The sequence below is a fragment of the Phycodurus eques genome, chromosome 17 (assembly GCF_024500275.1).
Source record: "Phycodurus eques isolate BA_2022a chromosome 17, UOR_Pequ_1.1, whole genome shotgun sequence".
NCBI lineage: Eukaryota > Metazoa > Chordata > Actinopteri > Syngnathiformes > Syngnathidae > Phycodurus > Phycodurus eques.
Genome location: NC_084541.1, coordinates 14,893,137 through 14,921,042, shown reverse-complemented (window position 1 = coordinate 14,921,042; position 27,906 = coordinate 14,893,137). Strand labels below are relative to the sequence as shown.

At 43.2% G+C, this 27,906-nt stretch overlaps 4 protein-coding genes across 6 annotated transcripts; 2 read left to right on the top strand and 2 right to left on the bottom strand.

Moving 5' to 3' along the window:
* Positions 1 to 1,169: 1,169 nt before the first annotated feature.
* Positions 1,170 to 3,664, bottom strand: LOC133416373 (uncharacterized). The gene has a single exon (XM_061703225.1). It carries the CDS (start codon positions 3,649 to 3,651, stop codon positions 1,324 to 1,326), a length of 2,328 nt encoding a protein of 775 aa, XP_061559209.1. The 5' UTR covers positions 3,652 to 3,664; the 3' UTR covers positions 1,170 to 1,323.
* Positions 3,665 to 7,680: 4,016 nt separating this feature from the next.
* Positions 7,681 to 14,668, top strand: LOC133416198 (lathosterol oxidase-like). Its single transcript, XM_061702948.1, has 5 exons — positions 7,681 to 7,780; positions 8,404 to 8,621; positions 9,514 to 9,646; positions 9,712 to 9,812; positions 10,322 to 14,668. Exons 2-5 carry the CDS (start codon positions 8,412 to 8,414, stop codon positions 10,760 to 10,762), a joined length of 885 nt encoding a protein of 294 aa, XP_061558932.1. The 5' UTR covers positions 7,681 to 7,780; positions 8,404 to 8,411; the 3' UTR covers positions 10,763 to 14,668.
* plekhb1 (pleckstrin homology domain containing B1) lies at positions 12,052 to 14,556 on the bottom strand. Of its 2 annotated transcripts, XM_061702951.1 has the most exons (6): positions 14,350 to 14,556; positions 14,113 to 14,265; positions 13,930 to 14,032; positions 12,888 to 12,927; positions 12,717 to 12,807; positions 12,052 to 12,365 (listed from the first exon to the last, which is right to left on the bottom strand). In XM_061702951.1, the coding sequence occupies exons 1-6, from the start codon at positions 14,384 to 14,386 to the stop codon at positions 12,232 to 12,234; spliced, it is 558 nt and encodes a 185-aa protein (XP_061558935.1). In that variant the 5' UTR covers positions 14,387 to 14,556; the 3' UTR covers positions 12,052 to 12,231. The 2 variants fall into 2 exon arrangements, with proteins under 2 accessions (XP_061558935.1, XP_061558934.1); XM_061702950.1 differs by lacking the exon at positions 14,350 to 14,556 and having other exon boundaries at positions 14,113 to 14,326.
* A 637-nt stretch (positions 14,669 to 15,305) lies between the features above and the next one.
* LOC133416195 (tubulin-specific chaperone cofactor E-like protein) lies at positions 15,306 to 26,667 on the top strand. Of its 2 annotated transcripts, none has more exons than XM_061702942.1 (9): positions 15,306 to 15,386; positions 18,439 to 18,502; positions 19,297 to 19,444; positions 19,513 to 19,652; positions 20,265 to 20,446; positions 20,563 to 20,819; positions 21,214 to 21,340; positions 21,715 to 21,831; positions 24,727 to 26,667. In XM_061702942.1, exons 3-9 carry the CDS (start codon positions 19,306 to 19,308, stop codon positions 25,070 to 25,072), a joined length of 1,308 nt encoding a protein of 435 aa, XP_061558926.1. In that variant the 5' UTR covers positions 15,306 to 15,386; positions 18,439 to 18,502; positions 19,297 to 19,305; the 3' UTR covers positions 25,073 to 26,667. The 2 variants fall into 2 exon arrangements, with proteins under 2 accessions (XP_061558926.1, XP_061558927.1); XM_061702943.1 differs by having other exon boundaries at positions 15,355 to 15,386; positions 18,442 to 18,502.
* Positions 26,668 to 27,906: the final 1,239 nt, after the last annotated feature.

Here is a 27,906-nt window from a genome sequence, read left to right as displayed (position 1 = left end):
GTGCATAGGTTGACAGATGACACGAGACTATCCAGCACTGCCTGGGGTCTGAGGAGTTGTTACAAATGTTGTAGATGCCAATGGTATTCTTCATATTGCATGTATGCTGCAGTGAACAGATGGTTGACTAACAAGTTTATATTTCAATGTCAAGGAAAGCAGCATTTTGGTTTTCAGAAGGAAGTTCCAGATTTGGGTGGTGGCTGTTGGGCATCACATGACTGCAAGGGCGTTGGGATGCAGGGGGTTTGTTAGATATGATGGGAGGTGAGCGGAAACTATGAGGAACTTCATTAAGAACCAGTGAAGGTGCATGAGGTTGGTGGTAATGTGCTGCCAGGGCTTTGAGCAGGTGACAAGTCTGGAAATACTTGAGCCTCTCCAAGGTCTTTGCAGCGAAGTCAGCGAGTGACGAGCGCAGTCTGGAAGTGTTTTTTGAGGTTTTAAGGACTTGATGTGCGGACACAGAGCTCGGTATACGAGTGAAGAGTCAGCCCATGTTGGCGGATAATCTAGCCAAGCGGTATCTTGTAGATTGTGAGGAAGAGGGGTCCAAGTACAGAGCCTTGTGGTACGCCTTGCTTGACCGGAGGTGGAGTGAATCTGGAGCTTTGGATGGTGACAAACTGTCCTCTGTAAGCATGACAAGCAGTTGAGAATGATTGGATGGGAGACGGGGTTGAGTGTAATGAGGATACCAAGATCTGGTTCTTGGGGCCCTGCTAATGTGGTGGATTATGTAATTTGAGTCAAATGCCCAGAGGACCAAGTACATCGACTCTGGAAAGAGGTATTCTTCTGTGCATCAGGCTTTATTAGCCAAAAGTCTAGGACTGTTCCCTTTCTATCATTAGGTAATGCTCAAAGGTTTGACACTCCTTGGAATAATGATCATTGGCAACTTTGAACGTTGAAAGTCAATTGCCAATAGTTGAAAGGGCTCCTTCTGCCACCACACCAAATAGAGAAATCAGCCAGCTATGTTTAATAGAATTTCCATCAGTGTTCAACCGGTCTTTGAAATGGCTTATCTAAGATAATGGCTTCACAGGTTCATTACCTCATTGTCAAATTAGATTTCTTTTTCTCCTCCAGGCAGATTGGAAAGTGATTACAGATCACCAAAAGAAGCCTCCAACTTTCAGAGCGAGAAATCTGGACGTGGGACTGCAGTGTCTGTATCTCAAAGGGGTGTCAATTTGAGAAAAATTCTTTATATCATTGACAGTAACACTTAGTGGTCCTCTGAGATGCCCCTTCTTTAGCGCGCTTCCTTATCTTCCACTTTGTGCTACCCGACCTCCTTTGCTTGTCATTCCTCTCCTATTTGCTTTCCCTTGATTTCCTCTCCTCCCTCTCCCTGCACTCCTCTTCCTTCCTGCTTTCTTTTTTCCTCCTCTTCTCCTCTTCCCTCTTCCCCCGCTCTCTCTTCTCCTGTTCTATTCGCTCCTCCTCTTGTCTCACCCGCTCTCGCCTCTCCTCCTTGTCTTTCTTGGTGAGGCGGCTGATCATTCTTTCAAAGTAGCTTTCTCTTCTCTCACCCTCTTTCTCCATCTCTTTTGCGACTCCCTCTTCCTGCTTTCTCTCCTCTGCCACCTTGCCACTCATTTTCTCACTGCTATCACTTCTCTCTTCCTTTGAACCGTCTCTCGCCTCCTCCATCATTGAATTGCCCTGCTCGACTTCCTCCAATGTATCACTCTTTAAGGTCTCAGTAACACTCTGTTCCTCGACTCCTTTGGCACTCTCTGTCTCGCTTTCCTCCGTTGTGTCACCCCCTTTGCCCTCGCTATCAAGACCCGCTTCCGTCTTGGCACTTTCTTCCTTCGCCTCTTCCTTTTTGTCACTCTCCTCCATCTTGTCGGTCTGTTTCCCCTCAATGACACTCTGACTCCCATCTTCTTTGGCAATCTGGTCCTCCGACTCCTCCCTTTGGACACTCACGTCCCCTTCTTTCGCCATGTCATCTTTCCCCTCAATGACCCTTTCGCCATCTTCTTGAGCGCTCTCTTCCTTTGTCTCGTCCTTTTGGTCACTCTCTTCCACTTGAACACTCTCTTCTTCCTCAACTGCACTCTCACTCTCCTCATCTTTGGCACTGTCCCTCCCCTCTTCCTCCTTGGGACTGCCGTCCTCCGCCTTTTCATGCTCTCCTACACTCTCTCCCTCCGCTTCCTTCGCACTCTCTTTGTCACCTTCCTCACTCTCTTTGGCATCACTAGGAATACTCTCTTCCTCCCGCCCCTGCATCGCATCACTCTCTTTCCCCTCTGTGGCAGCCTCCTCGTTTACCTCGACACTCTCCTCCCCATCTGTATTCTCGTCACCCTCTTTCATCTCGGTGACACTCCCCCCATCTGCCTTCACGAGCTCATCCTCCCCCTCTGTCGTCTCCCCGGTGACACTTTCCCCCTCTTCCTTTGCACTCTCTTTCTCACCCTCCTCACTCTCTTTCCCATCTTCCCCACTCTCATTTTCCTCAGTGACACTTCCCTCCCCTGGCTCATTTTCTTCCTCTTTCTCCCCCTCTTCTATCTTAGCACTCTCGTCCTCTCCCTCCTCCTGAGTGTCACTCTCTTTCCCATCTTCCCCACTCTCATTTTCCTCAGTGACACTTCCCTCCCCTGGCTCATTTTCTTCCTCTTTCTCCCCCTCTTCTATCTTAGCACTCTCGTCCTCTCCCTCCTCCTGAGTGTCACTCTCTTTCCCATCTTCCCCACTCTCATTTTCCTCAGTGACACTTCCCTCCCCTGGCTCATTTTCTTCCTCTTTCTCCCCCTCTTCTATCTTAGCACTCTCGTCCTCTCCCCCCTCCTGAGTGTCACTCTCTTTCCCATCTTCCTTTGGAATCTCTTCACTTGGCCCTTCCTCCGTCTTGTCAACCTCTTTCCCATCTTGCTCTTCTTCCACCTTGGCACCATCTTCACCCTCCTTGTTACACTCCTCACCCTGGCTATCATTTTCTTTCACCTCCTCCTTGGCACTCTCTTCCTCCCCCTCCTCTTTGGGATCCTCTCCACCTGGTTTGTCAACATTGTCTTCTGCTTGCCTTTGTTCTTGGTCAGTATTTTCCACTTTCCCCTCTGAGTCATCCTCTTCCTGTTCTCCATCTTCTTGGTCAACCTTGTCTTCTTCTTCTTGGTCACCATCTTCCCCTTCCTCTCCCTTGTCCTCTTCCCCATCCTCTTGGTCATCCTCTTCTCCCCCATCTTCTTCTTGGTCACCCTCGTCCCCTTCCTCCCGGTCACCATCTTCGCCCTCCTCCTCTTGTTCCTCCTCTTCATCCTCCTGGTACTCCTCCTCTTCCTCATCATCACAGTCTTCCCACTCGTCGTCGTCACAGTCTTCCCACTCTCCATCATCGCCTTCGCACTCCTGCTCTCCCTCATTCTCTTCCTCCTCATAACCCTCCGCTTCCTCGTCACTCTCATCCTCGTTACTCTCTTCGTCCATGCCACTCACTTCTTCCTCCTCACCACTCTGTTCTACTCCGTCCATGGCCATGGTTACCGCCCTGTACCCTTCCTCTTTCTCCTCTACGTCCTCCTCATTGACCTCTTGCTTGTCCCCTTCATAACTGGCCTTGCTATTGCTGTTGTCTGTCTCTTCTAGCTTGTCATCGCCTCCTTCCCTTACTTCCTCCTGCTGCATGACACAGTCTTGGTCCTCATTGTTGGCTCTTTTGTCCCCCTTTTTCAGCTTTGTCCATTCCTCCATTGTTCTGACAGCAATCTCCTGAAGAGACAGTCGGAGAGTCAGGCACATTGCCTATTGTCAAGCATACAGTGGATTTAAAAAGTCTACACGCGCCTACACGAATGCCAGATTTTTGTGTTGTAAAAAAAAATTAGACCACCATTAAAGGAGTATGCAGTTTTCAAACTGCTAGCGAGAATTTAATGTAGCCTCACTCACTCCACAACCCCAACCCTTCACATCGCTGCCAAAAGAAATGCACACAGCTCACTATTGCGCGTACCAAACATGAAATGTTACTAGTTTGATGTTGTATATTTTGGAATGTACAATCAATAAAAAATATAAGAAAGGTGATCAACTTACCAGACGACCCAGTGAGAACAATGACGTTACTGGTCGTTCGTACGTCAGTGCCAGTTGTTTTCCAAGCCCAGCAATATGCAGCCGTCCATGTATAGCACACCACCGTTATATAGGTTTACCCTCGATTTGAAGTAGAGAGGAGCTGTCCAATTTTTTACTTTTTTAAATTTTATTTTATTTATTTATTTATTTTCTTGTGTTGCTAACTGGAGTTAAATAATCCAGCCAAGACACTACAATAGTCTCCTTTTGCATGAGGCTGCTATGGCCCCGCGAGGCTAGTAAGCATGACAGAAAAGAATGTTCAGTCACAGCTCCTGTCTCTACAGTCTGATTGGCTATTCTTGGTGTGCCATGTGCAGTTGTAAAATAATAATTTAAATTAAATTAGAGAAATTAGATGGGCCAGATAATGATTTTTTTTTTAAAGATCATTTAAATAATATTGTACTGTCAGGTCATCGTTTTAAGATATCTGGCAGTGTTTTTCTTTTAGACAGCAAACTTTCCCTTTAATGTTACCTATAACATGTACAATTCAATTGAAAAATCTTTTGAAGAGGGTAAGTAAAAATAACTGAGTAATGGTTGCACAGGTGTGCACACCCTCTTATAACTGGGGAGTGGGGGTGTTGCTGTGTTCAGAAATAACCAATCACGTTCAAACTCATGTTAAATGGGAATCACCACACCCGCCACCATTTTAAGTGCCTCTAATTAACTATTTTATTAAATTATTTTCCAAATATTTTTTAAATTACTGTATATTGAGCAGACGCCTGAAGGTTTTGTGCTAACTGACTGATATTTGGAAGTGTTCAAAATTCCCTACACCTTGACTAAGGTCCCAGTTTCAGCTTAAGAGAAATAGCCCAAAAGCACAATGTTGCTACCACCATGCTTCGCTGTAGGTATGATGTTCTTTAGGTGATGAGCATTATTGTGTTTACGCAGGAAAGGCCTGCCGCACACTGCGCAATCCAGTCCAACCAGAACTACCCCACAGCCCAGACACATGAAAAAGACGGGAGATTGTTGTGACATGTACTAAACAGCCAGTACTTGCCAGAAATTCCTGCAGCGCCTTTAATATTGCTGTCGAACTCTCGGCAGCCACCCTGGCCAGTTTTCATTTCGTCTTTTCATCAATTTTGGAGGGATGTCCAGTTCTTAGTAATCTCACATTTCCATTCGATGACGACTGTCTTCATTGTGTTCCATAGTATATGTCTTCATTGTGTTCCATAGTATATTTAATGCTTTGGAAATTATTTTGTACCCTTCTCCAGACTGATACTTTTGAATAATGAGATCCCTCTAATAATGTTGAAGCTCGCTGCTGACGAAGGCTTGCGCTCTAAGAGGTGACTACAAAAATGTCAGTAAAAGCCTAATAGAACATCTGAACATTATTTGGGGTTAATCAGAGGCACTTAAAATGCTGTCAGTTGTATGCTGACTCCCATTTAACATGAGTTTGAATGTGATAAGTTAATTCTAAGCACAGCCACATGCCCAGTTTAAGAGGGTGTGCACACTTGTGCAACCACATGATCTCAGTTGTTTATTTTTAATTCCCCTCTCGAAGAGCTTCTTTTTTTTTCCCAGTTGAGTTTTATCTGGCGGCACGATGGATGACTGGTTAGCACATCTGCCTCACAGTTCTGAGGACCCGGGTTCAAATCCCCGTGTGGAGTTTGCGTGGGTTTCCTCCGGGTACTCCGGTGTCCTCCCACGTTCCAAAAACATGCATGGTAGGTTGATTGAAGACTCTAAATTGTCCATAGGTGTGAATGTGAGTGCAAATGGTTGTTTGTCTATATGTGCCCAGCGATTGGCTGGTGACCAGTTCAAGGTGTTCCCCGCCTCTTGCCCAAAGTCAGCTGAGACAGGCGCCAGCACACCCTCGACCCTCGTGAGGATAAGCGGTACGGAAAACGGATCGATGGCGTCATTTTTTTTTATGTCACAAAAACCTGGCATTTGAACAAGGGTGTGTAGACTTTTATACCCGGTGTACTGGTAAGTGTGTGAAATCAAAATGGCATCCTAACATACACATACCACACGCAGGATCAAGTGCTCAAATTGCTTGACGTTTTCTAGAAATTCCTGTCGTTCTATGAGCAGTTTGTCTTTCTCTCCTCTCCAGTTCACCTCCTTTTCAGACATTTCCAGTGACAGAGAGTCTTTGGAAGCTTTTAATTTCTCCAGCTCTAAGCTAGTTTTGTACAGTTCGGCCTTGGTTTTCAAGAACATTTTCTCGTTGGCCTTCATCCGGTGGGACACCTCTGCTTTTTCCATCACCAGTATTCTATTGTCTGCCTCCAGATAGCTCACTTGGGAGGCTACGCTTTTCTCCCGTTTAATCCAGCGGGTTTGCCACACTTCATTGAGTTGCATGTGGTATTGCTTGAGCTCTACATTACACTTGTGTAAGTCAGCGTTGGTTTTCAGTAAAATCCTCTCATTGGCCTCCCGTGTGTTGTACAGTTTGGCGTATTCCTCTAACAATTTGATGTAGTCCAACTCCAGGTGTCTCACGTAGGATGCTATGCTGTCCTCCCGGTTCACCCACTGGGTTTGCCACTCCTCATTGAGCTGGACGTAGTAATGCTTGAGCTCTTCGAAACACTCACTCCCCTTTGTCCACAACTGTCTGAACTTCTCCGTCTGATACTGTAGGAGTTGCACGTTTTGCTTTAGGGAGTAAGTGTCCTCTATGGGATCCATTTTCCTTTCCATTTGGCTTGGTTCAGTGCCACATTGCCGCTGACTCGCTTATTGTCCCCACTTAATCGAATCTTTGGTCGAGATCCCGACGGTTGTCGCTCTTGTACATAGTCGTATCACTACGATGATTTGTGAGGTTGGTATCGCCACAGCAAAATGACTCTAGCCCACAGTCATGTTTAGCCATGATGACGGCCAGAAAAGGGGGATATGGCTCTACATCACAGTCATATGGCTAATAAGCTTTGTGATGACGTCATCGTGATGACCCCCATGGTGACATTTTGTTCTTAGAGTTCCAGAGCAACATTGCTCTACCTGGAGCAATGGCGACGCCTTGTGGATCATTTTATTTTATGATTTATTTATTTTTTCTGCGCATGTGTATTGGAAGCTGCTGAGAAAATGCGACAAATACACACAATAAATCAACTAGTAGGAGGTATTAAATGACGCCGAATTTCGTGGAGGACGGAAACCCCTGGGTCCATGTATAAATTAATGCTCTACCGTGCGATATGTTTGGGTTTTAACCCAGGCAAAGCTTAAATCATTAGGTTTGTGAAGGATGTTCCGTTTTTTAGGAGGCTCATGCTGGTGGACGATGATCCCGTTTTTACCGCCCCTTTGACGAGAAAAAAAAGATGAGCACATCGGGATCGTGTACCTGTATGGGCCCTCTTTCACGCAAAGCGTCCAATTACAGTGTTTAAGGTGACTTTTGGGCAACATTTTTTGAGGGGCGTTTGAGCTCATTCCAGTAAAGGCAAAGGGGCACCGCGGAAAACTTGTGCAATGAGCAGATCGCCCAACTGGCCAATGGCAACGGACAACACAGATGACGTGACAAAGAAACCGGGCGTTGATTGGATGGCCGTTGGATGACATCACTCAGCACTCCTCAGTGATTGGTTACTGTCTGTGTATAGCTCGGCGCTGTACCTTTCAACAATGTTCCTGTCCTGAAAAGAGTAACCGCGACCAGGTAACCGTATTATAACTACAATTTCATGTTACTAAAATATTCATACATGCTTTTATCGTATTTTTTGCTTGTTAATGTATACTTTTGTGTGCGGAGACACAGTAGACGATTGTTACAGTTTTTTGGAAGAATTGGGTCAACATAGGTGTGACAAATACTTAAAATATTCAAATAATCTGTGCTAGTTTGATACAAATTTAACTAATCATAAACGAAATAAACTTGGCAAATGACACTTTTAAGACGTAATTCTTTTTAATAACAATATGTAACGCTAAATATGGGTTTGTTATATTGTGTCCAATGCTAGAAAATACAAGACAATCCAATTGACTAATAATAAAATGCATCTTTTGTTATTGTTGTTGTTTTTCAATGGTAAATATGGGCAGTCCATACGTAACATCCAAATGTACCTACCTAGACAGTGGCAAAAGTACTGACTTAAGTAGAAGTAACCCTATTTTGAGAAGCAACGAGTAAAAAGTTCAAGTATGTTTTCAAATGTATGGCGTAAAAGTAAAAAGTCATCATAAAAATAAATACTCAAGTAAAAAAACAGATACACACCACTCTACCTATGCACATACATTTACTGTTGATATACATATTTGTCCATATAGGTTCAGCCATGGATCTTGTGTTGAATGTGGCCGACCACTACGTCTTCACGCCGTACGTGTACCCGGCGTCGTGGGCCGAGGACGGCGCCCTGCGGCAGATCCTCAGCCTGTTGGTGGTGACCAACCTCGGGGCGGCGGCCCTCTACTTAAGCCTGGGGTCCCTCAGCTACTACTTCATCTTTGACCACGACCTCATGAAACATCCGCAATTCTTAGAGGTACTGCACTTACATATATCTATTAACAGGTACAGTTGATTGACCTTTTTGTACCATTGAGATACTTAGGAATGTACCTGTACTTTCTGACCGAGGTTCAATGTTACCTTTGGAGTCCATAACATTGTTCCATTAGGGCACAGGTGTCAAACCCATACATGGATACATGTATCTTTTTTGGACCTGGAGACAGTACAGACAAGTTACCTGGGAGTTCTGTAACAGTTTATGGTACCCTCAGATGTCCTGTTTCGATATCCTTGAGGGTTTTTTTTTTGACAACCAGTTACCTTGGAGTAAAATATTAGCCCTCGGTAATACTAGACTGTACCTTTACTGCTATAATTGTTTATCACTGGTGGCAGATATCCTTGATTCTTGACTTTTAGAGCTTTGGAACATACCCGAACCTTCCTGAACCTGGAAAAGACACAAACAATTACCTTGGAGTCCAGTAATTAGCCCTTTAGTTCACTAGACGACTCTTGATTTTTACAGATTGGAAACATTGGGATTGCACCTGGTAAAGGTACAAACAGTTACCTTGGAGTCAAATAATTACCCCTTTGGTCTACTAGATGACTCTTTTGACTTTTTCAGATTGGAGGCACATGGAATGAACATGGAAATGTTAGTTACCTTGGAGTCCAATAATGAATCCTTTGGACCTTTTTTTGAACCTGAGGGTCACAAACCCTCAGGTTCTGCTTTTGTACCCTTCATACTAGTTGCCAGGGAGTTGATGTCAATTGATTGACTTTTATGGACAGAATTTGACACATCCGGGACCTCAGTTTCTGATCGTGTGCAGTTCATTCACTGTAATGTGTCTACAGTGATCATCAAGTAGACATTTAACGTCAGGGTTAAAACAAACAATTTCCTACCTCAGAATCAGGTTCAGAGGGAGATCAAATATGCATTGACCTCTCTGCCGTGGATCAGCATTCCCACCGTCGCCTTGTTCTTCGCCGAAGTTCGAGGATACAGCAAAGTGTACGACAATGTCCACGACTCTCCGTTGGGTACGTTGTTCCTGGGTTGAATCTTTCTGTGTTCATCAGCACTGACGGCTCTCGTGCGCTTGCAGGGTGGACTGGGCTCTTCCTGAGTATGATCTCCTTCCTGCTTTTCACCGACATGTGCATTTATTGGATACATCGCTTCCTACATCATAAACTAATTTACAAGGTGAGTGCAATCGCAGCCGTTCGTACTTTATGTTTTTTACTACTATCCGTTCCAGGTTTGGTGTCTTAAAACATTGCAATTCAAAAGGATCGCCATTACAATGTTTAAGAGTTATGTCCGTCATGTAAAATTGCTCCATCCTGAAGTGTGTGTGTGTCTGTGTATCTTTTTTGGAAGTAATTGAGGTATAATGTATTTCACTAGCTGGGGGGGGGCAGTTAATTTTGCCCAAGTTGTTAATTGCTGAGACAGGCCACCATAATACAAATTGACCGATCAAGGACCTAAAGTATTCAAATACCTGCCGAATCGAGGGCCTAATGCTGGTATGAACTGGTATGTTTTTGAAGGAAGTTGCTTTAATTTGTTTGTCAAGGAAGTTTGGTTTGAACCGCTCACTCCATGTTTAACTTGTAAATTAGTCAAGGAAGTTTGGTTTGAACTATTAACTTCTCGTGAAACTTTAGACATCCTAACGAAACCGTGTTGCTGTCTTTCCTTGACCACAGCTCTTTCACAAACCGCATCACGTGTGGAAGATCCCGACGCCGTTTGCTAGTCACGCCTTCCACCCAGTAGACGGCTTCATGCAGGGGCTCCCGTACCACATCTACCCGTTCCTCTTCCCGCTCCACAAGGTGCTCTACTTGGCCCTGTACGTCTTCGTCAACATCTGGACCATCTCCATCCATGACGGCGACTACCGCGTCCCCAGTGCTGTGACGGGCGTCATCAATGGATCGGCGCACCACACCGACCACCACCTGTTCTTCGACTACAACTATGGCCAATACTTCACGTTGTGGGACCGCCTGGGCGGCTCCTACCGCCACCCGTCGGCTCTGATGGGCAAGGGTCCCCACGAACTGATCCGCAGGCTTCGGGCGGAGGGCAGGTTAGATGGCGGCAAAGCGAATGGACCGAGAGGAGTCATGTGCAAAGAGGAGTAAGAATTGCTTTTTCTGAAGACAATCAGTCAAGACAATCAGTAATCCTTCGGAAATCATACAATAATTAGGGTTCTTGTACTTGCCAAATAAGGAGTTGCTGAGCATGATACGACCAGTTGTTGCCATTTTGAAGTGGATTTTGGCTTGTTATTGGCCTTCCCTGTCTTTTGGTTAGCGTTTGAAAATAGGATACAGATCCTATAGGATACAGATTTAAGCAGACTGCAACTTTAATCCTTGTTCTAGGTTCTGAAAATGTACAGTACTGTACTGTGCTAAAGTGTTAGTCCACCATGAGATTTGTGGTTTAATGACCTTTTGTAGGACAGCTACAGTTGGGGCATGAGTGTACCCAAAACACAAATTTCCATTTCCAATTTTGGGCAGGTGGGAAAACCTCTGCTCCTTAATGCGCCTTTGCTTGTCGCACGTGTCTGTTTTGTCAAACAATTTGTGATGTTCAGAAAATCGGAATTGTACTGTTCACATTGACATAAAAGCTCAGATACATGTCACATTGGGCCCAAAAAATATGAATTGATCTGCAGTGTGAACATAGCCAAAGATACCTGCATCCAATTGGGGCTCATTTGTAAAAATTCCCAAGTAGGAGTCTGTCAAAGTACGAGCCGTGGAATTTGCTTCTAAATGGTTGCTATAAACAGAAATGGCCTCCTTCCTGATCAATTTTAGGCAGTCCCCCAGATTCGTCATGGGACAAACCACGAGGTAGCTTGCTAACTAGAAAAATAAAGAAAAAAGCTACAAGTAGCGATGCACAGGCAATTGTCTGATGCCATGCCCAACTGACAAGCATACTTATGTCTGATTGGGGATCATTTGGGTGAATTCGAGGATCATTTGGGCGAATTCCGTAGTTGAAATTCCTCAAAATACGAGCCAGAGAATTTGCCTAAAATGGCTGCTCGATAAAACAAAATGTCTGACTCTGTCTGTGACCTTGAGACTTTTTCGTCCGTCGTGTTATGATAGACATGTCCACCCAATTTCGTGTCGACAGGTGAAACTAGTGTCGGCTAATTTTATCTTTCCAGCGGGCACTACTGAATGTGTGGAATCTGGTAAACTGACTCAGTTCTCCACGAATCCTTTCATCAGTTCAGCCTTGTGGAGCTCTGCCCTTTCCTGAGTAAGTTCTATATGGTCTTGATAGCATTGCTAAAACATCTAGTAGTGGTCTAAGACATTTGCAGGGTTGCGTTCTGAGCAACCTTATCTCAAAAATGTTTTTGACATAATCACAAAAAAAAAAAAAAGCACTTTAGACCTTGTGGTTCATATTCTATACTTTAAATACAAGCCAGAAGAGTGAAGAGTTGACACAGCTGCAGTTACTATTTGTGTAATACTGTAAAGCCAAATTGCACATGAACACCAACCAAAATAGCAGCTGAACGTGTGAACTGAATCCTGAATTGTTAGGCTAAAGGTGCGGCATTAAATCCGTCTCAGCAGAAGAACATGGGTGTCCAGAGGAAGGACCGCATGGCCACTCCCGCCGCTGTACCTGCCAGTAATCCCATGGCTAGGTGGTCAAACACCCCGTCAAACGGGTCCCTCTGAACAATCACCTGGTGGGTGCCTGAGGAAAAAATGACAGCATGAAGAAGAAATAAGCACATTGATGGGCAAAACTGGGCTTTGATGCTGCATTTCAGACTGCTTGGAAGTGGGGAAATCGGAACTTCTGAGGCCTGACCTCAAAGCGTTTGAGTTCAAAGTAAACATGGCTGGAGACCGTGATAAGCGTTAAAAAGCTTGTTTCAGTCAAGGTGTGTCACATCAAGACAGACACTTCACCAAACACATGCTTGCATGATATTCAAAATCACAAATTGAGCAACATGCTATTTTTGGTGTTCGGATTCATCAACCAAAATCTCTCAAACTACAAGTTCTCACTTTAAGCTCTTTTGCACACAGCAGACTGTACCTGGTCCTGCTCCAGGCGTCACGTAAACCGTGTGATAGTGGCTGAGGGGTATGGCCTGATAGGAATCATCATAGGGGTCGTACATGAACACCTAGGGGTGAGAAAACATGGTCTCGAATCAGACATTTTATAGCCCCCAAATAACGAACCTAATAAGGACGTGGATCTCACCGAGTTCCTCCTGGTCTCCAGCATGGTTAGTTTCCACGCGCTGAAAGAAGGGAACAACACAATGGAAGGCGATGGCGGCGTTTGTTCTTTTTCATGTCCGGTGAAGTCTTAGTGGGTGGTTGTTTTTGTCATTGCCTTCTCTATTAACTCTACCGAGAAAATAGCTCGGGCAGGAACAGGAAGGAGAACCCGAGAAATTGTTTTGCGGGGCAACATGTCGATGAGTCTGCCACAAGGCAAATCGGCATTCTGTTAAATACTGGGCAGGCACCTCATTTACAACATGCGTTAAGACCTCACACTTTAAATCCACCTGAGAGATTGTGTTTGGGTGGGCGCTCCTGTTTTGGTTTGCGACAGAGTTCAAATGAGCTTGGCAGTTAATACTTTCATGTCCATCTTTGAGCACCAGTGTGAGACAATTACAGTTAATACCTGTTTTTTCCCCCCACTTATGATTTATTAAACTTCAGCTTTACAGATGCCATGTCTATTTAGCAGGTTTGTGTGTATATGTGTGCAATTATGACACCATGTAAGCTCATTGACGGCTATAGAAGTCAAATATTCATCCTAACTGGAAGGGCTTGTAGTGAATGAGTTAATGCATGCAGGGAGCACTTGTACGAAATGTGTTAAAATGCTATACTTTAATCCTTTTTCAGTAGGTGCCGCTGTTTTGGTTAGCGAATAATTTTATGTTGGTGTTTGAGAGCTTTACAGTTACAGTAATACCTGGACTCTTTTATGTCCTTGTTTGAACTCTTGCGCAGGAGAGCTTTACCGTTGATAGTTTTTGTTTGTTTTTCATCTGAGGGGCTGCTTTCATGTTTGATGTGTGCTGCTGTTTTGGTTAGCAACAGAGTTCAAAGGAGCATATTAGTTAACTCTTTTGTGTCCTTGTTTGAACTCTCAGGCTGGAGAGCTTTACAGTTAATAGTTGTTGGGGGTTTTTCATCTGAGAGACATTTTCAATAGGTGCTGCTTTTTTGGTTCGCAACAGAGGTGAAACGGGCTTTGCGATTAAGTCCACGACACTTACATGGACTCGTCCTCGCTGTTGGCGCACAGGTTCATCGTTGAGCCGCCCTTGAGCTGCACGACAATGACGTTCTCCTGGGGGTTGGTTTCAGGAGGCGTCACCCCTAAGATCAAGCCCACCCGACCCCCAAATAACATTTTTAACACTAAGCTGCCACAGGAGACGAATAAATGAGTGCTTTACCTCGACATTCTAGGCCGCAGCGCACATCTATGCACGTGAGCTTGAGGTTGACGCGTTGCTCCAGCTCTCGCCGGCTGTCACTCTTGTAGCAGCAAAGACTGCCGTCCACCCAGAGGTCACACCAGTTCAACTTCCAGCGCTTCAACACAGAAGCTAGACGCCGGGAAACACAGTCGATCATCCCAATAATAAGCAACACTCGGTCTGTTATCATGAACACCTGATGTATGTACTCACTCTGTCTCCAAAGCCAGCCTGACCTCATGAGCGCCATGTTTGTCAATTGCGGGCCAAACACAGGCAAAAGAACAAGAATTGGATGATTGTTTTTTTTTTCCCGTTTTTTTAATCACATACGATGCAACGGACCGTGTTCCTGTGCGTTTATTTTGCATCTGACAGATTATTCTTTCTCTGGTCACGGTTGAGTCACAGGATAATTCTGGATTAGGCAAGCACTTCCTTGGACACACCCCTTTTTCTTCCTACTTCACCTGGATTTATTTACCCTCTTGGACCGACACACAAACTTGGATTAAATATTTGTGTTAGACAACTTGCTTTGTCCTTCTCTTTTTCTTATTTCATTCAGCATATATTTATTTATTTATATGTATTTATTTTACTTTAAAATAAAAGTTGTATTCATCTAAATTGTTTTTTTAACATTCCCACCATTTTGTGTTAAATTGTATTATTATTATTATTTTAATATAGCTTGCGCAAGAACCACCTTGTTTTGTTTTGAAGTTGCGGAAGGAGGAGACTCGTACGAGTTTATGCCATTTAAAATACGCCATTTCCGACACAGTGGGCGGGATTTAAATTGAAACTCCGCCAGCAAAAATAAAAACAGCTCTTTGGATTTTTCTAAATGTTTATTTTATATTACTCTTATTTTTATTATCTGTACGCGTAAATGCCACCTTTTTCTGGTTTGTTTCGAAATGACGTTTGAAGCGATTTTAAATTCGTCATTTCCGGTAAAGATGATGCTTTTCTGACACGCTAGCAGCGAAAAGAAAAACACCGCATTCGATGTTTCCATTTTTTGTGTGTGTGTGTGTAATTAAATCTAGCTAACTTCACTTTCAATGCGATAACTACGTTTTTTTGTTTTGTTCCCCCGCCCTCCCCTCAAAAATACGCGAGGAGGAGCCCCGTGCAATTTTAAAGCCATTTAAACTACGTCACTTCCGCCTCCCCACTGACACTCCACCAACGAAAAGAAAAACACAAACATAACATTGCGAGTGGCTTCCGGGGCTTTCACGGTGAGTGCACTCAGAATGTCAACTAATATAGGCATGTCACTTTCGAAGGACTCAGATGACATCGTTGACTCGGTAGCAGACACCAAAGATAAAGTGATTTTACGACATGTCACGAACCGACGAGTTAGTTTTAAGCCGTACAAGCGTAACACAGCGTCTATACATTTCCTCAAGTCGCATGACAGGTACATCAACCACTGGTTGCAAGTCTTATCTCCTGGCTATATTTATCAACACCGTACCGGCCTCGTTGTAGGCCGATCGCCCCTCCCTAGAGAGGACTTTTTCCGAAACCCGTTAGAATTTGACTATTTTTAACGTGACCTTGATCATTCTCGAGTCTATTCGACGACAGGAGCGCGAATTTGGGCTTTATTCTCAGACGACATGGCTCGTGCTTCAATTCGGCATAAACAGCGACTTTGAAAGTTCCTCGAATTCAGCCCCCCCGTGGTCTTTGTTCTTAAAAACACAGTTTGTCCTCGGTTTACGACGGTGTCATGTACATGTGCACGTAAATCGGGATGCTCCGTCGTCTTTTAACACCGACCTACACTAAGGCATTCATAAATTATAATTCAAATCAATATTTGTATGAAAAACATTTCTAGCCCGTAAATGAACTAATAAATGAAACAAAGGAAAAACATTTACGACGATACGGCGTTAACTGAGCATGCCGCCTTGTGCCATGACACCGCCGCTGGGCAAACTAGTTCATTGCGGCCAGTCCGTAATCTCGAAACGTCATAATTCCACTTATTACTTATTTGAAAAACACTTCTGATCTTCTGGGTCATGATGATAAGACAATAAAATGAAACACAGCAAGTACAGTGGTAATTGAGCGTGCCTTCCAGTGCCCTTTAGCGACATATTCTTATGATGCTGCTCAAGCTACTTCGCACACCATTTCTTTTCACCTCAAAATGTCAAAATTACAGTAAATATTTGTATGAAAAACACTTCAAAACCATAAAAGTAAAACAAAAAAAAAGTAAACAAAGTAAAATAAATCAAGTGCTGAGTGTACCATTTGTGCTGCGTGCCGTAATCGGTCCCTAATTTATGTTAACTGACTAGTAAAGTCATTACAATAAATATTTTTTCATGAAAAAGACTTCAAGGCCATATATAAAAAACAAATAAAATGGATAAACGGTAAGTAACCGAGCATGTGACAATATATTTTTACGCCGCGCCATTGTCTATTGCTAACCTATGCTAACTCACTAGCAAAGTCATAATTACAAGAAATATTTTTTGAATGAAAATCACTTCAAGACCATATATATAAAAGCAATAAAATGGAAAAACAGTAAGTAACCGACCGTGTGACAATATATTTTTAGGCCGCGCCGTTGCCTATTGCTAACCTATGCTAAATCACTAGCAAAGTCATAATTGCAAGAAATATTTTTATTAATGAAAAATACCTCAAGACCATATATATATATATATATATATATATATATATATATATATATATATATATATATATATATATATATAACAATAAAATGGAAAAACAGTAAGTAACCGAGCGGTTGACAATATATTTTTACGCCGCGCCGTTGCCTATTGCTAACCTATGCTAACTCACTAGCAAAGTCATAATTGCAAGAAATATTTTTTTAATGAAAATCACTTCAAGGCCATATATATAAAAGCAATAAAATGGAAAAACGGTAAGTAACCGAGCGTGTGACAATATATTTTTACGCCGCGCCGTTGCCTATTGCTAACCTATGCTAACTCACTAGCAAAGTCATAATTGCAAGAAATATTTTTTTTAATGAAAAACACTTGAAGACCATATATATATATATATATATATATAAATATATATATATATATATATATATATATATATATATATATAAAACAATAAAATGGAAAAACAGTAAGCAACTGAGCGTGTGACGATGTATTTTTACGCCGCGCCATTGCCTATTGCTAACCTATGCTAACTCACTATCAAAGTTAGAATTACCATATTTTTTTGTGAAAAACACTTCAAGGCCATATATATAAAACAATAAAATGGAAAAACAGTAAGCAACTGAGCGTGTGACGATGTATTTTTACGCCGCGCCATTGCCTATTGCTAACCTATGCTAACTCACTATCAAAGTTAGAATTACCATATTTTTTTGTGAAAAACACTTCAAGGCCATATATATAAAACAATAAAATGGAAAAACAGTAAGCAACTGAGCGTGTGACGATGTATTTTTACGCCGCGCCATTGCCTATTGCTAACCTATGCTAACTCACTAGCAAAGTCATAATTATTACATACAGTCAAGATGGGTACGAAACACACTTCAAGGCCCAATGAAAGACTGAGCGTGGCGATAAATGAGTGAACCTTCTTGTGCCGCGAGACCAATTATTCTTACGCCCCCTATATCGCGGTCTATTCCTGGAAATAAAGGTATTATTCCACAATATGCTATTTGACAAGGTGACGACATGATGGTAAGTGCAAGGCGCTTGTCTGTGTCTGCACAAAAGAGTGTGTGGCATGTGTTCATCAGCCATAATGGAGCTTCCCGCCTTGCTCTATTGTCGGCAACATAATACATGCTGTTAACATAATAACCGCCCGTGAGGAAGAAAGGATGTTTTAAATGCAAAAGCTGAGATTAATGACTTCATAATGTTTATCTAAAGTGGTAGTGCGCATATTTGTTTGCTCATGTGTGGTGTTTGTACAAGCATGTTTTACATGCTAGTAGGCTATCTCACACGATTGATGAGCCTCATGTGAAGGTGGTTTGTTTATGATGAATAATTTAACTACTCTGTTTGTTTAACGCGGGCTCATGATTTTGTACATTCTATGATGCATAGCGTTGGTTCTTTATGATCCTCTGTGATTTAAGTGCTTTGTTGCCGTCTTGTGGCATCCACGCAATTACAAATTCTTATGATTTAGTTGAAGCCACAGCATCTATTCGATCGAAGGCCACTGTTTGAGGAAGTACACTGCCTTTTCCCAATCACTGCTCTCTGCTGTTTTTGTTCATTTTTGTGTGTCTTTCCTCAGCAGGGGAATGTGATCGGATGCGCTGTTGAAAAGCAGCTGTGCTTTGCTCTGCCCCGCATCAAAGGTAAGATTCGCCGGATCCGTGAGAAACTCTTGTGAGAGGAACATCAAACTGGAGCTATTTGGGCGTTACGAGATGATTTGTCTGAAACCGATAGTCCTGATCAGGGTGGATAAGAGAGAATGACTGTCTTCACCTGGACAGACACAGGGATAAAATGTAGTTTGAGTGATGTTGTCACATTGTCATAATGATATTAATATTCACACAGTGAGAGTCGCACAGATGAACATTTATTATTTATTTTTACTGTCTTTACTGCATTTTCATGCATGACTCCTTCAAGTCATGGATAAGATTGTAAAATATCTTTGCTTGTTTGGGAGTAGAGGGGGTCTAAAAATGGACAGGCGGCCAGTGGAGGGTCAGATGGCGGCATCAGTGCGGCCTGCTCGTGTCGCTTCACGTTTCGGCTTCCTTGTCACTGATGTGATCACGCTGACGAGCTATTTTTGAAGCTTTTCTCACGGCTGACACTGACGCCCGCATGAGCTCGGCTCTGCGTGCTCCACGGCGGCGCTCCCACCGAGGAATATGAAGTCGCATGACAGGAAAGAAATAGAAATTATATCAGTTTTCAAGTTTAAAAAGGAAGATCAAACTATTAAGTCTTAAATTAGACATAAGTCACATTTTTTGGTGGTAGTTAAAAAAATAAACCTAAAAAAAATCTTACGCAATTTAAAACAGTTCCCAAGTGTCTGCACTTAAATTCACCGCAGCACCAGTTAGTGTGCTGCTGTTTTTGTTAGCAATAGAGTTGAAATGGCCTCAGCAGTTAATTTTTGTCACCCCAGGGCTGGACAATGGATCAGTCCTCTGATGAGGAGGCGGCTCGCACCTTCGTGCAGGTCATCAGCGACAAGTACAACACGGAGAACTTCCCCTACGGCCAAGGCGTGGGCGTCGTGGTGCTGCCCTCCACTCCCGGGTCGCCCATCAAAGGTGAGTCCCGGTTGCCGGTACGATTCTGTTGTTGTTTTTGTCATAACGCCGGCGTTCCCCATTCGCAGGTCGCCTGTTTTTGCCCAGCGTGCTGGTTCTGAACGACTGCGGGATCAAAAAGGCGGGTAACAGGTCCGACATCGCCGCGTTCTGTGCCCACGTGGTCGAGCTGGACCTGTCTTACAATGAGATCTACGACTGGGCCGAGGTCAGCCAAACTACTGTCATTCTTGTGTTTCCATTTCTGGCCTAACCCTAACCTAAACGCTAATAAATTAGGCAGAGGCTTTCTTCCTTAATGTTTCAAAACAAGCAGTTCTCAAGAGATTTAATGCAAATGTGTTGTACATAAAAGTTAAATAAAAATGAACTGTACTTAACAATGTACTGTACTCGATTGAATGTTAAAAGAAATGTTAAGCCACTAGAACCTTATGCACTGTTTTGAACATTTATAAAAGTTAATTAAAAATGAACTGTACTTAACAATGAACTGTACTCGATTGAATGTTAAAAAAAATGTTAAGCCACTAGAACCTTATGCACTGTTTTGAACATTTAATTCAGGGATTCTTTCACATACCATTAGAGGGTGCTGGTGTACCACTTAGAGAATCACTGGACTATCTATTGACTTTTTAATTTCACATCTTTAAGCCTTGGCAGTGGTCAGTGTACTAATGTTTGAAATTATTAACTTCTCCCGCCGTATTTTATTAGTGTTAATTCAGCACCAATATGAATATTCGGCTGCTTCATGACTGCCTAGCAGAGGAAAAAAACAGAAGACACTCAAATGTCATTTTCACGGGCTTAACAGATCTGCGCCATCGTTTCCAACGTCCCTCGCCTGGACTTCCTAAACCTGAGCATGAACCCGCTGGGCGGCGCCACGCTGGAGCCGTGCATGGCCGAGGTGTTCGCCCGGGTGCGGCGGCTCGTCCTCATCAACACGCACGTCAGCTGGGACACCGTGAACGCGCTCACGCGAAACACGCCTGAGTGAGTAGAACCTCAATCACTGAATACATCACAATGGCAGCAATTACAAGTGCTGTCCAATAGGTTTAACTAAGTCAATAACTATTTACCTTTACATGTTCCTGGTTTGTCCCAAGGCTGCTGGAGCTCTTCCTGTGCCTGAACGACTACTACGCCGTGTCCCAGTCCTGCGCAGCCTGTCCGTCCCTGCGCCTGCTGCAGATCACCGACAACCACCTGCGTGATTGGGGGGATGTGCGCAAGTTCGGGCTGATGTACCCCAGCCTCAGCGAGCTGGTGCTGGCCAACAACAGCGTGGAATGCGTGGCCGACACCCAAGAAACACTGCAACGCCTCTTCCCCAACCTGCGCTGCATCAACTTCAACAACTCAGGTCAGGAGAGACGCAATGTGTCGTGATGTTCTCCAAGCAATGTGGAAAGTATGACATTTGATTTCATAAACTGGGAAAGTATGGGAAATGGAAATTGTTATTTGTATGCTCAATATTACCTACCAAGAGTCTGATGGAAATTTTTGGATGACAGAATACATAGACCAATAAAAACAAGTGATTAACTGATTTTTTTACACAATGAATGATACACATTTAACAAATCACAAATTATTATGATTATTATGATTTTTATTTATTTATTTATTTTTATTTATTTTTTACAGATAACTCAGATTATTTTCTGGTCGTCAGTGTCTGGAATAGTATGGAATTTGGAAATTGTAAATGTGTCGGAACCCTGTCTAAATCTCGACAGTTTTCTGTCGCGCAGGGCTGAGTAAGTGGGAGGACATCGAGAGGCTGAACTTCTTCCCCAAGCTGCAAGAACTCAAAGTGATGGGGATTCCGCTGTTGCAACCGTACACCACACAAGAGCGACGCAGCCTCCTTTTAGCGCAGTAAGGCCAAACATGCATAGTGCGCGCTGGGAACTCGTCCGCAGTTTTGTTCCAGGTCTTTCGATTTGTTCAGATTCAGGAGCTAAAGGAGACATGCCTTTTTTTTTTCTCTCAATTTGAAAGAGTTGGCTTAATAACATGTCTGGGACATACAGCTGCGCCAATCCCGGTCATTGAAGCTGATTCAACCAGTGGCAGTTTCTTCTGTCTGAATTTAGTATCCATCTTCTGGTCTGCATTTTAAATTTTTAGGTCGAATTCCAAGTTGTTCACACCGTTTTGTGTTCCGAGGGCCCCGCAGTACAGAAAAAGGGATTGTACTCAGTATTTTTAACCTGTCTCATTTTATATTCCAAATTGCCTCCCCCTTGCAGGTTGCCTAATGTCTTAGTGCTGAACGGGGGCGCGGTGTCCGACAGCGACAGGGAAGCAGCTGAGAGGTTCTTGATCCGGTACTACCAGGACTGTCCGGAGCAGGAGCGCCCGTGCAGGTACGGAAACGCACTCCAATCATGCAAAATCTGAGAAGTTTCAGAAAAGGCAACATAATAACTTCGAGAAAAAGGGGCGACTGATACCTGAAATACTTGAATATAAGGTTATAATACAACAGCAAAAACAGACTGAAATGTTTGTAAGCAGTTACTGACAGTGTAGTGGTACACTCGCCTGACACTTGGTACGGGCAGCGTGGGTTCAGTTCCCACTCAGTGACGGTGTGGATGTGAGTGCGAATGGTTGTCCGTTTTGCCCTGTGACTGACTGGCGACCAGTTCAGGTTGTAGTCCGCCTTTCGCCCGAAGTCAGCTGGGATAGGCTCCAGCATGCCCGCAACCTTAGTGAGGAAAAGCGGTTCGGGAAATGGATGGCTGGATGGAGGTTTGTAAGCCAAAATATATCACAGCAGTGAGCTGCATTATTAATTTAACTTTCTCCCAGTGCACCTGTTACTTTTTTCACTGTGCGAAGAGGCTCTATTGTCCCGTAAGATGCTAATGGTAGCTTAGCACGTGCTAAGAAAGACCAAATGAAGAAATGTGCTTCGATACGGCTGATGAATGAATGAACGCCTGGGTGTAATGTAATAGAGTTCAACACACCCTGACCTTTATGACTAAAAACAGTACTGCCATTGTATGAGTTAATTCAACAACGCAGTTTCAGAACTCCATATTTTTGAGTTCCTGTAGATGGAAAGGTCAAGTGTGCCATTGCTTTTGTCCAATGAGTATGTTTACCTGGTGATCACGTGATTGCTCACGCTCTTTACTGCAGGCTTTCCACTTAACTTGGTGAAGGAAAGTGTAGTCCCTAACCAGGACTGGGGGCTGGGGTATCCAACATTTGGTGGGGGGGACAATGCCACCACTCTCTCCCCGCTCAATGACTCCTTTGTGCACATAATTCTCTAATTGGAAAACGGATACACAAGGTAGCAGGGTTATTTATTTATTTATTTTTTAATACATGAAAAAACAACCCCAAAAATGTTTTTCATTGTGTTTCGGGTAAAATCCCCAAAACTCCAAATTTGCAGATGCATGCTTTTCAACGGTCAGCACAACAACGTAGGTCAACAGAATTTAGCCCCCTACCCCAAAAAAATATGTCCACTTTTTGCTAGGCAGATTTCATAGTGCTCAATCCTAACTGCTCTGTTGGTGAATAAAAAATTGGAGTATGTCCTGCTAGGCTGCTTGAATGACAGTTTTGACTGACTGCAACCGTTACCTCAACATTTAATTGAATCCATGCTTGGCATTAAGCAAAATGTTTAACACGCATACTATCATTGTCCAATAAAAACCAAGTATCTTCAAAATATGCAACTTCTTCTTTTTTTTTTTTTTCCTATCTGAAAAAGTTAAAAAAAAAAAAAAAAATTAATTGTTCTTCTGTTTGAAAACAAAAACTGACAATTTGAAGAAAGATGCTCTTCATTGGTCAGCGACAGTGGGTGGTGATGTAGCGCAACAGCATTTGTATTTTGTCCACTTGTTGCTCGGCAGATTTAATGGGGCTTGATCATCGAAGAATAAGAAAAATTGGCAAATGCTAGTCATGACTCGCTAGGATGTTTGAATGGAAAAACTAGTGGCTTATGTCAGCATTCGATTTGATCCCTGTCTGTGTTAAATGTAAAATACACATTAGAAAGACAAACAGCACCATCTGATGGACACTAAATAGGACTGCTCGGGGTGGGGGGGGGGGGGGGTGAAACATAGAAGTTGAGTTAATCTGTCCATCAGAGGTTCAGCGGTGCTTAAATGTCTTGTGTAACATTGCAAGTCGTTGAGAAACAGGCGTAGCATGAAAAGAGGCCAGCGAGCTGTACAGGAAAGATTAGTTGCAAGAGGAGTGACCAGACTGAAAATGAAATACGAGTCTCCACTGGAGTAAGCAGAGGGACTAAAAGAGGACTGAAAGGAGACGGGACCTCACGGCAAAGAGGGAATATTGAGTGTTCCACTGAGATAAGAAGAGGCAGCAAGATCGACATTTTTAACCTTTCACGCAAATTCAGAGCTAACAAACATTTTAAAGCTAATTCATCAACCACAGGAAAACCAATGAATTCTGTGTTCACTCGTAGAGCAGCCATATTATGCAGTTTTTCACAATTTACAACATTCCTAGGTGTCTTGATAATATTTTCTATGAAACTTTTGTCAAAAGACTCCAGTGTTCAGGAATTAGCCTGTTTTGAGGGGGCAGCGCTGTCCCATTCGCCCATATACTGTTGAGCCAATGGGAAGCATGGATTTAAGCCCAAAGTCTAAAAAAAATAAAGTGAATGCTAACTGCGAGGTGCACGCAAGGCCCGTCAAAGACAGAATCTGTTTTTTCCCTCATGGAGACAACAGTCGATCCCGATCTTCAGCCAGCCTAGCTTCCGAGTCATGGGCTGTGAAACTCATGTAAATTAGCTGAATTGGGCTGTCTCAGTTAAAAGCTACAAAAACACATTTTCAGAAATAGGCAGCCAACAAAAGATTGATTTGGTTGTTTAAATTCACACTTCAGAATCCAGAGAGACAACTGCAGTGGGGGTGGGGGGGGGGGGGGATGTGTATGTACCCTCCTTTGGCAGCAATAACCTCTACCAAGCGTTTCCTGTAGTCGCACATCACAAGTGCACAATGATGAGGATGAAATTTGGACCATTCCTCTTTTAAAAAACTTCTACATTTCAGCAAGATTCCTGGGATGTCTGGTGTGAATAGTTTTTTTTGAGGTCATGTCACAGAAATGGATGTTTTTACAACAGGCCCACAGGCTTCTCATGGAGTCTTTTGGGATGTGCCTGGTGCAGACAACCATGTTGGTGACCCACCCCTGCTTTCGAGCCTCATTGGTCTGACACCAGCGCTACTGTCTCACAGGTACAACGAGCTCATATCCAAATACGGTCAGCTTGCCCCGTTGGCCGACGTGGACCTGACCCCCCGCTGCACAACGGTGGAAGTCCGCTGGGGCGACAGGGTTGAGGCGGTCAGCCTCCGCTTGGAACAGACGGTTGGTGACCTGAAGAAGCAGCTGAGGGCGCTTCTTCAGCTGCCCACCAACGGGATCAGGTTATTCTACATCAACCGGGAAATGTGTTCCGTCATTGGACCGGAAGAGTTGAAGTGCGGCTTCCGGGCCCTCCACTCGTACAGCATTCGAGATGGAGACGAGATCCTCGTAGTGCCCAAGGTAAAAAGTCGCTGTAGCTCCTCACATCTTTGAGGTCTGACACTCAGGGGTTTATTTGTTTGGTTGGTTGTTTTTTGGGCGTTTGGGGGGGGGGGATTCACGGGACTCACTGAACACTTACTGGATTATCTTTGACTTGAATTTATGTGATTTTATGCAACAAAATGTTGGCGCTAGTTCAAGGGCCAGTGGTTGTCCGAGGAAGGACGTTTATCTCTGAAGAGAAGACTCTGTTCCCATGTGAGAGGGGACTTGTACAGGTTGTCTACCCAACCACCAAAAGGCCTGGTACACACATTCTGTTTGTTTAAATCTTTAGAGCTTGTTTATCTGTAACAGCCTGAATGGTCGCCCTTCTTACATCGCCCTCACAAACCTGACACCTCGAGTGTCCACTCTTTTCACATGATGCGGGGTCCTGACCTCTCCCACTGGCTCAGTTTGGCGTTGCTTTCCTCCCAATCACGAGAGAAATTCCCACCAGTAGGAAGGGGGGCTGGATTGAACCTTGGGAGATAATTTTTCTCTCCTCCCACTGCATGGTATCTACTGGTCTCACAATGGCACTTCTCACCTTCGTTTATGTTCCAGGATAATTAGTTGGGTTTCAACACCAGCACCCAGTTCCCATCCACACAAACACGTTTCATTCTATCTGCAAAGTTTTCACTGTTTTATCCACGAGATGAGCTGGTACCTTGCAGTGGAAAAATAGCATACATGTTCATTCAAAATATAATGTCTCAAGAAATTGCAAAATCTGAAACTCTTCCAACTGGCGAAAATGTCCTGAAATTGTCATTATTTTCAAACACCAAGTTTACACAAACCGAGTGAGAACCTGGCAAAGCCCACATAAAACAAACGTTTGCTGCTTCTGGGTTCAAACTCAGGACCTTTCTGGGATACTTCATATTTCATCTTAGAGTGTCTATGTACTTTAGTGTATTTGTACTGAAAACCCACTAACTTTGCAAGAAGAGTTTAAGTTTGGGGACATCCAAGAAACAGAAGTTTTGGATTAGGGGTGTATGTATTTTTGGGTGGTATTTGGTGATCTGGAGCTGTCATGCGAAAGTAATAACGTGAATTGTTTGCCATATTGTATTACTTTTCATGAATCCCGAGATTTACTTTTAATCCTGCATAAAATAAGTCACTTATGGACATTTGTAATGCACATGTCACTGAGAATTTAGAAAGATTTTGTACAAATCCTAACCTGTAATGTACTTGATTGAATAAGCGCCCCTAAAAAACTTTACAGATAGTTTTGGTATTTTGGTTTTTTTCAATGAATAGTTATTGGGGAAACGATATGCCCGAACTGCTTTGAGATTTTAGCAAGACTTTGTTTTGCCTACCTTTTCGTCCAAATTTCGACAACATTTTCATGAGAGCAAGTTGCACCCTCACTTTCAGGAAGATTTTAAAATGTTGTAAACTGCCAATGCCTCATAGTTTGCCTTGTACTGCCCCGGTTTATTCATTTATATATTTCTGCTTGTTATTGTCAATGGTGACTTTATTGTGTTTTATTTTTATCAATATCCTGCCATTTTCACAGCTTTATATAAAATGTAGCTTTGGTGTACCTTGGAGAAATAAATTATGATCCTGTCCTATAACTGTGTTCTCTTTATTTTTACGGCAAACTGATCCATACTTTTCGAGATTATTCTGAACGGTTTTATTTCTGGCTGGTCGATTCTGAACGGTTTTATTTCTGGCTGGTCTGATTAGGACTCTTCACTTCACCAAGCCACAAAAAATAGTCCATCCCATACGTGTCAGATTGCGTCATGTTTCCAGAATATTCCTCTCCAATTAACCCCCAGCCCCACCCCTCACCCCTCATTCTCTTCCAACTGCAGGGCCTTTAATCCTGTTTGGGATGTTGTCTATTCGGTTTGATTGCTTCTAATTGGATTTCCGTCTGATAGAGGCCACCACATCATTGGCTCGAATTACAGTATGAACAGATCATCTTTGTGAAGTTCTTAAGTAAATTCGACTTCCAATACAATTTTCCCAGTCAGAGTTCCCAGTTGCCTGGAATGCACTATTGAAGATGATTGCAATGTTTGGGCTATTTGTGGAACAGTTGGAAAATAATGTAGATAATGATTCCATCATGATTTTTTAAAAGTCATGGTATCAATATATTGTTGTAGACTGTCAAAATAAAACAAAAAAAAAAGAAACTATCTTGACAGCTAAGGTGCAGTTGCTACTCTGATATGTCCCATTGCACTATGGAATGACAGTGAGCGCAGTGGTGTAGGGAGGGCTTTAACTAGGTGTATTGTTCACTTCAAAGAATGAGTCACGGGGGGTAAGAAGGTTTGGGTTTCTGGAAGAAGGTTCCGCTCGTCTTGAATGAGAGCATTAAGGCCAAGGGCGTGTGTGACTGCTGGGATCAGGGGTGGCCCACTCCCTAACTCAGTGGATAGGGTGACTTCAGCGGGGTATCCTGTCATGGACCTGCTTTGTCAAGGTCAGGCTTGATGGGTTTTCCAGAAGTGGTGATGCTGCGTATACCTTGACTTGGACTGCATCGGATAACATGTTGAAAGGCTTTTATTGGAAAATACCTTAGGCCTCTGTTGAGTGTCACCTATCTATAGGTCCCACCATTTCCAAGTCAATTTCTACACTAAGCAAGGCACAAGAAACATTACATCTTTTACGTGTAAAAGACGTAGTCCCCCTCCGTTATAGCCCTTATTTATACTACCTCCAAAGCGGGGAGAACATGCTGACTAATACTTTAAAAAAAAAAAAAAAATGTATTTATTTATTTTTATTATTTATTTTTTTTTTTTTTTGCACTTTGAGTCGTCAAAAGACCAGCATATTGTGAGCGT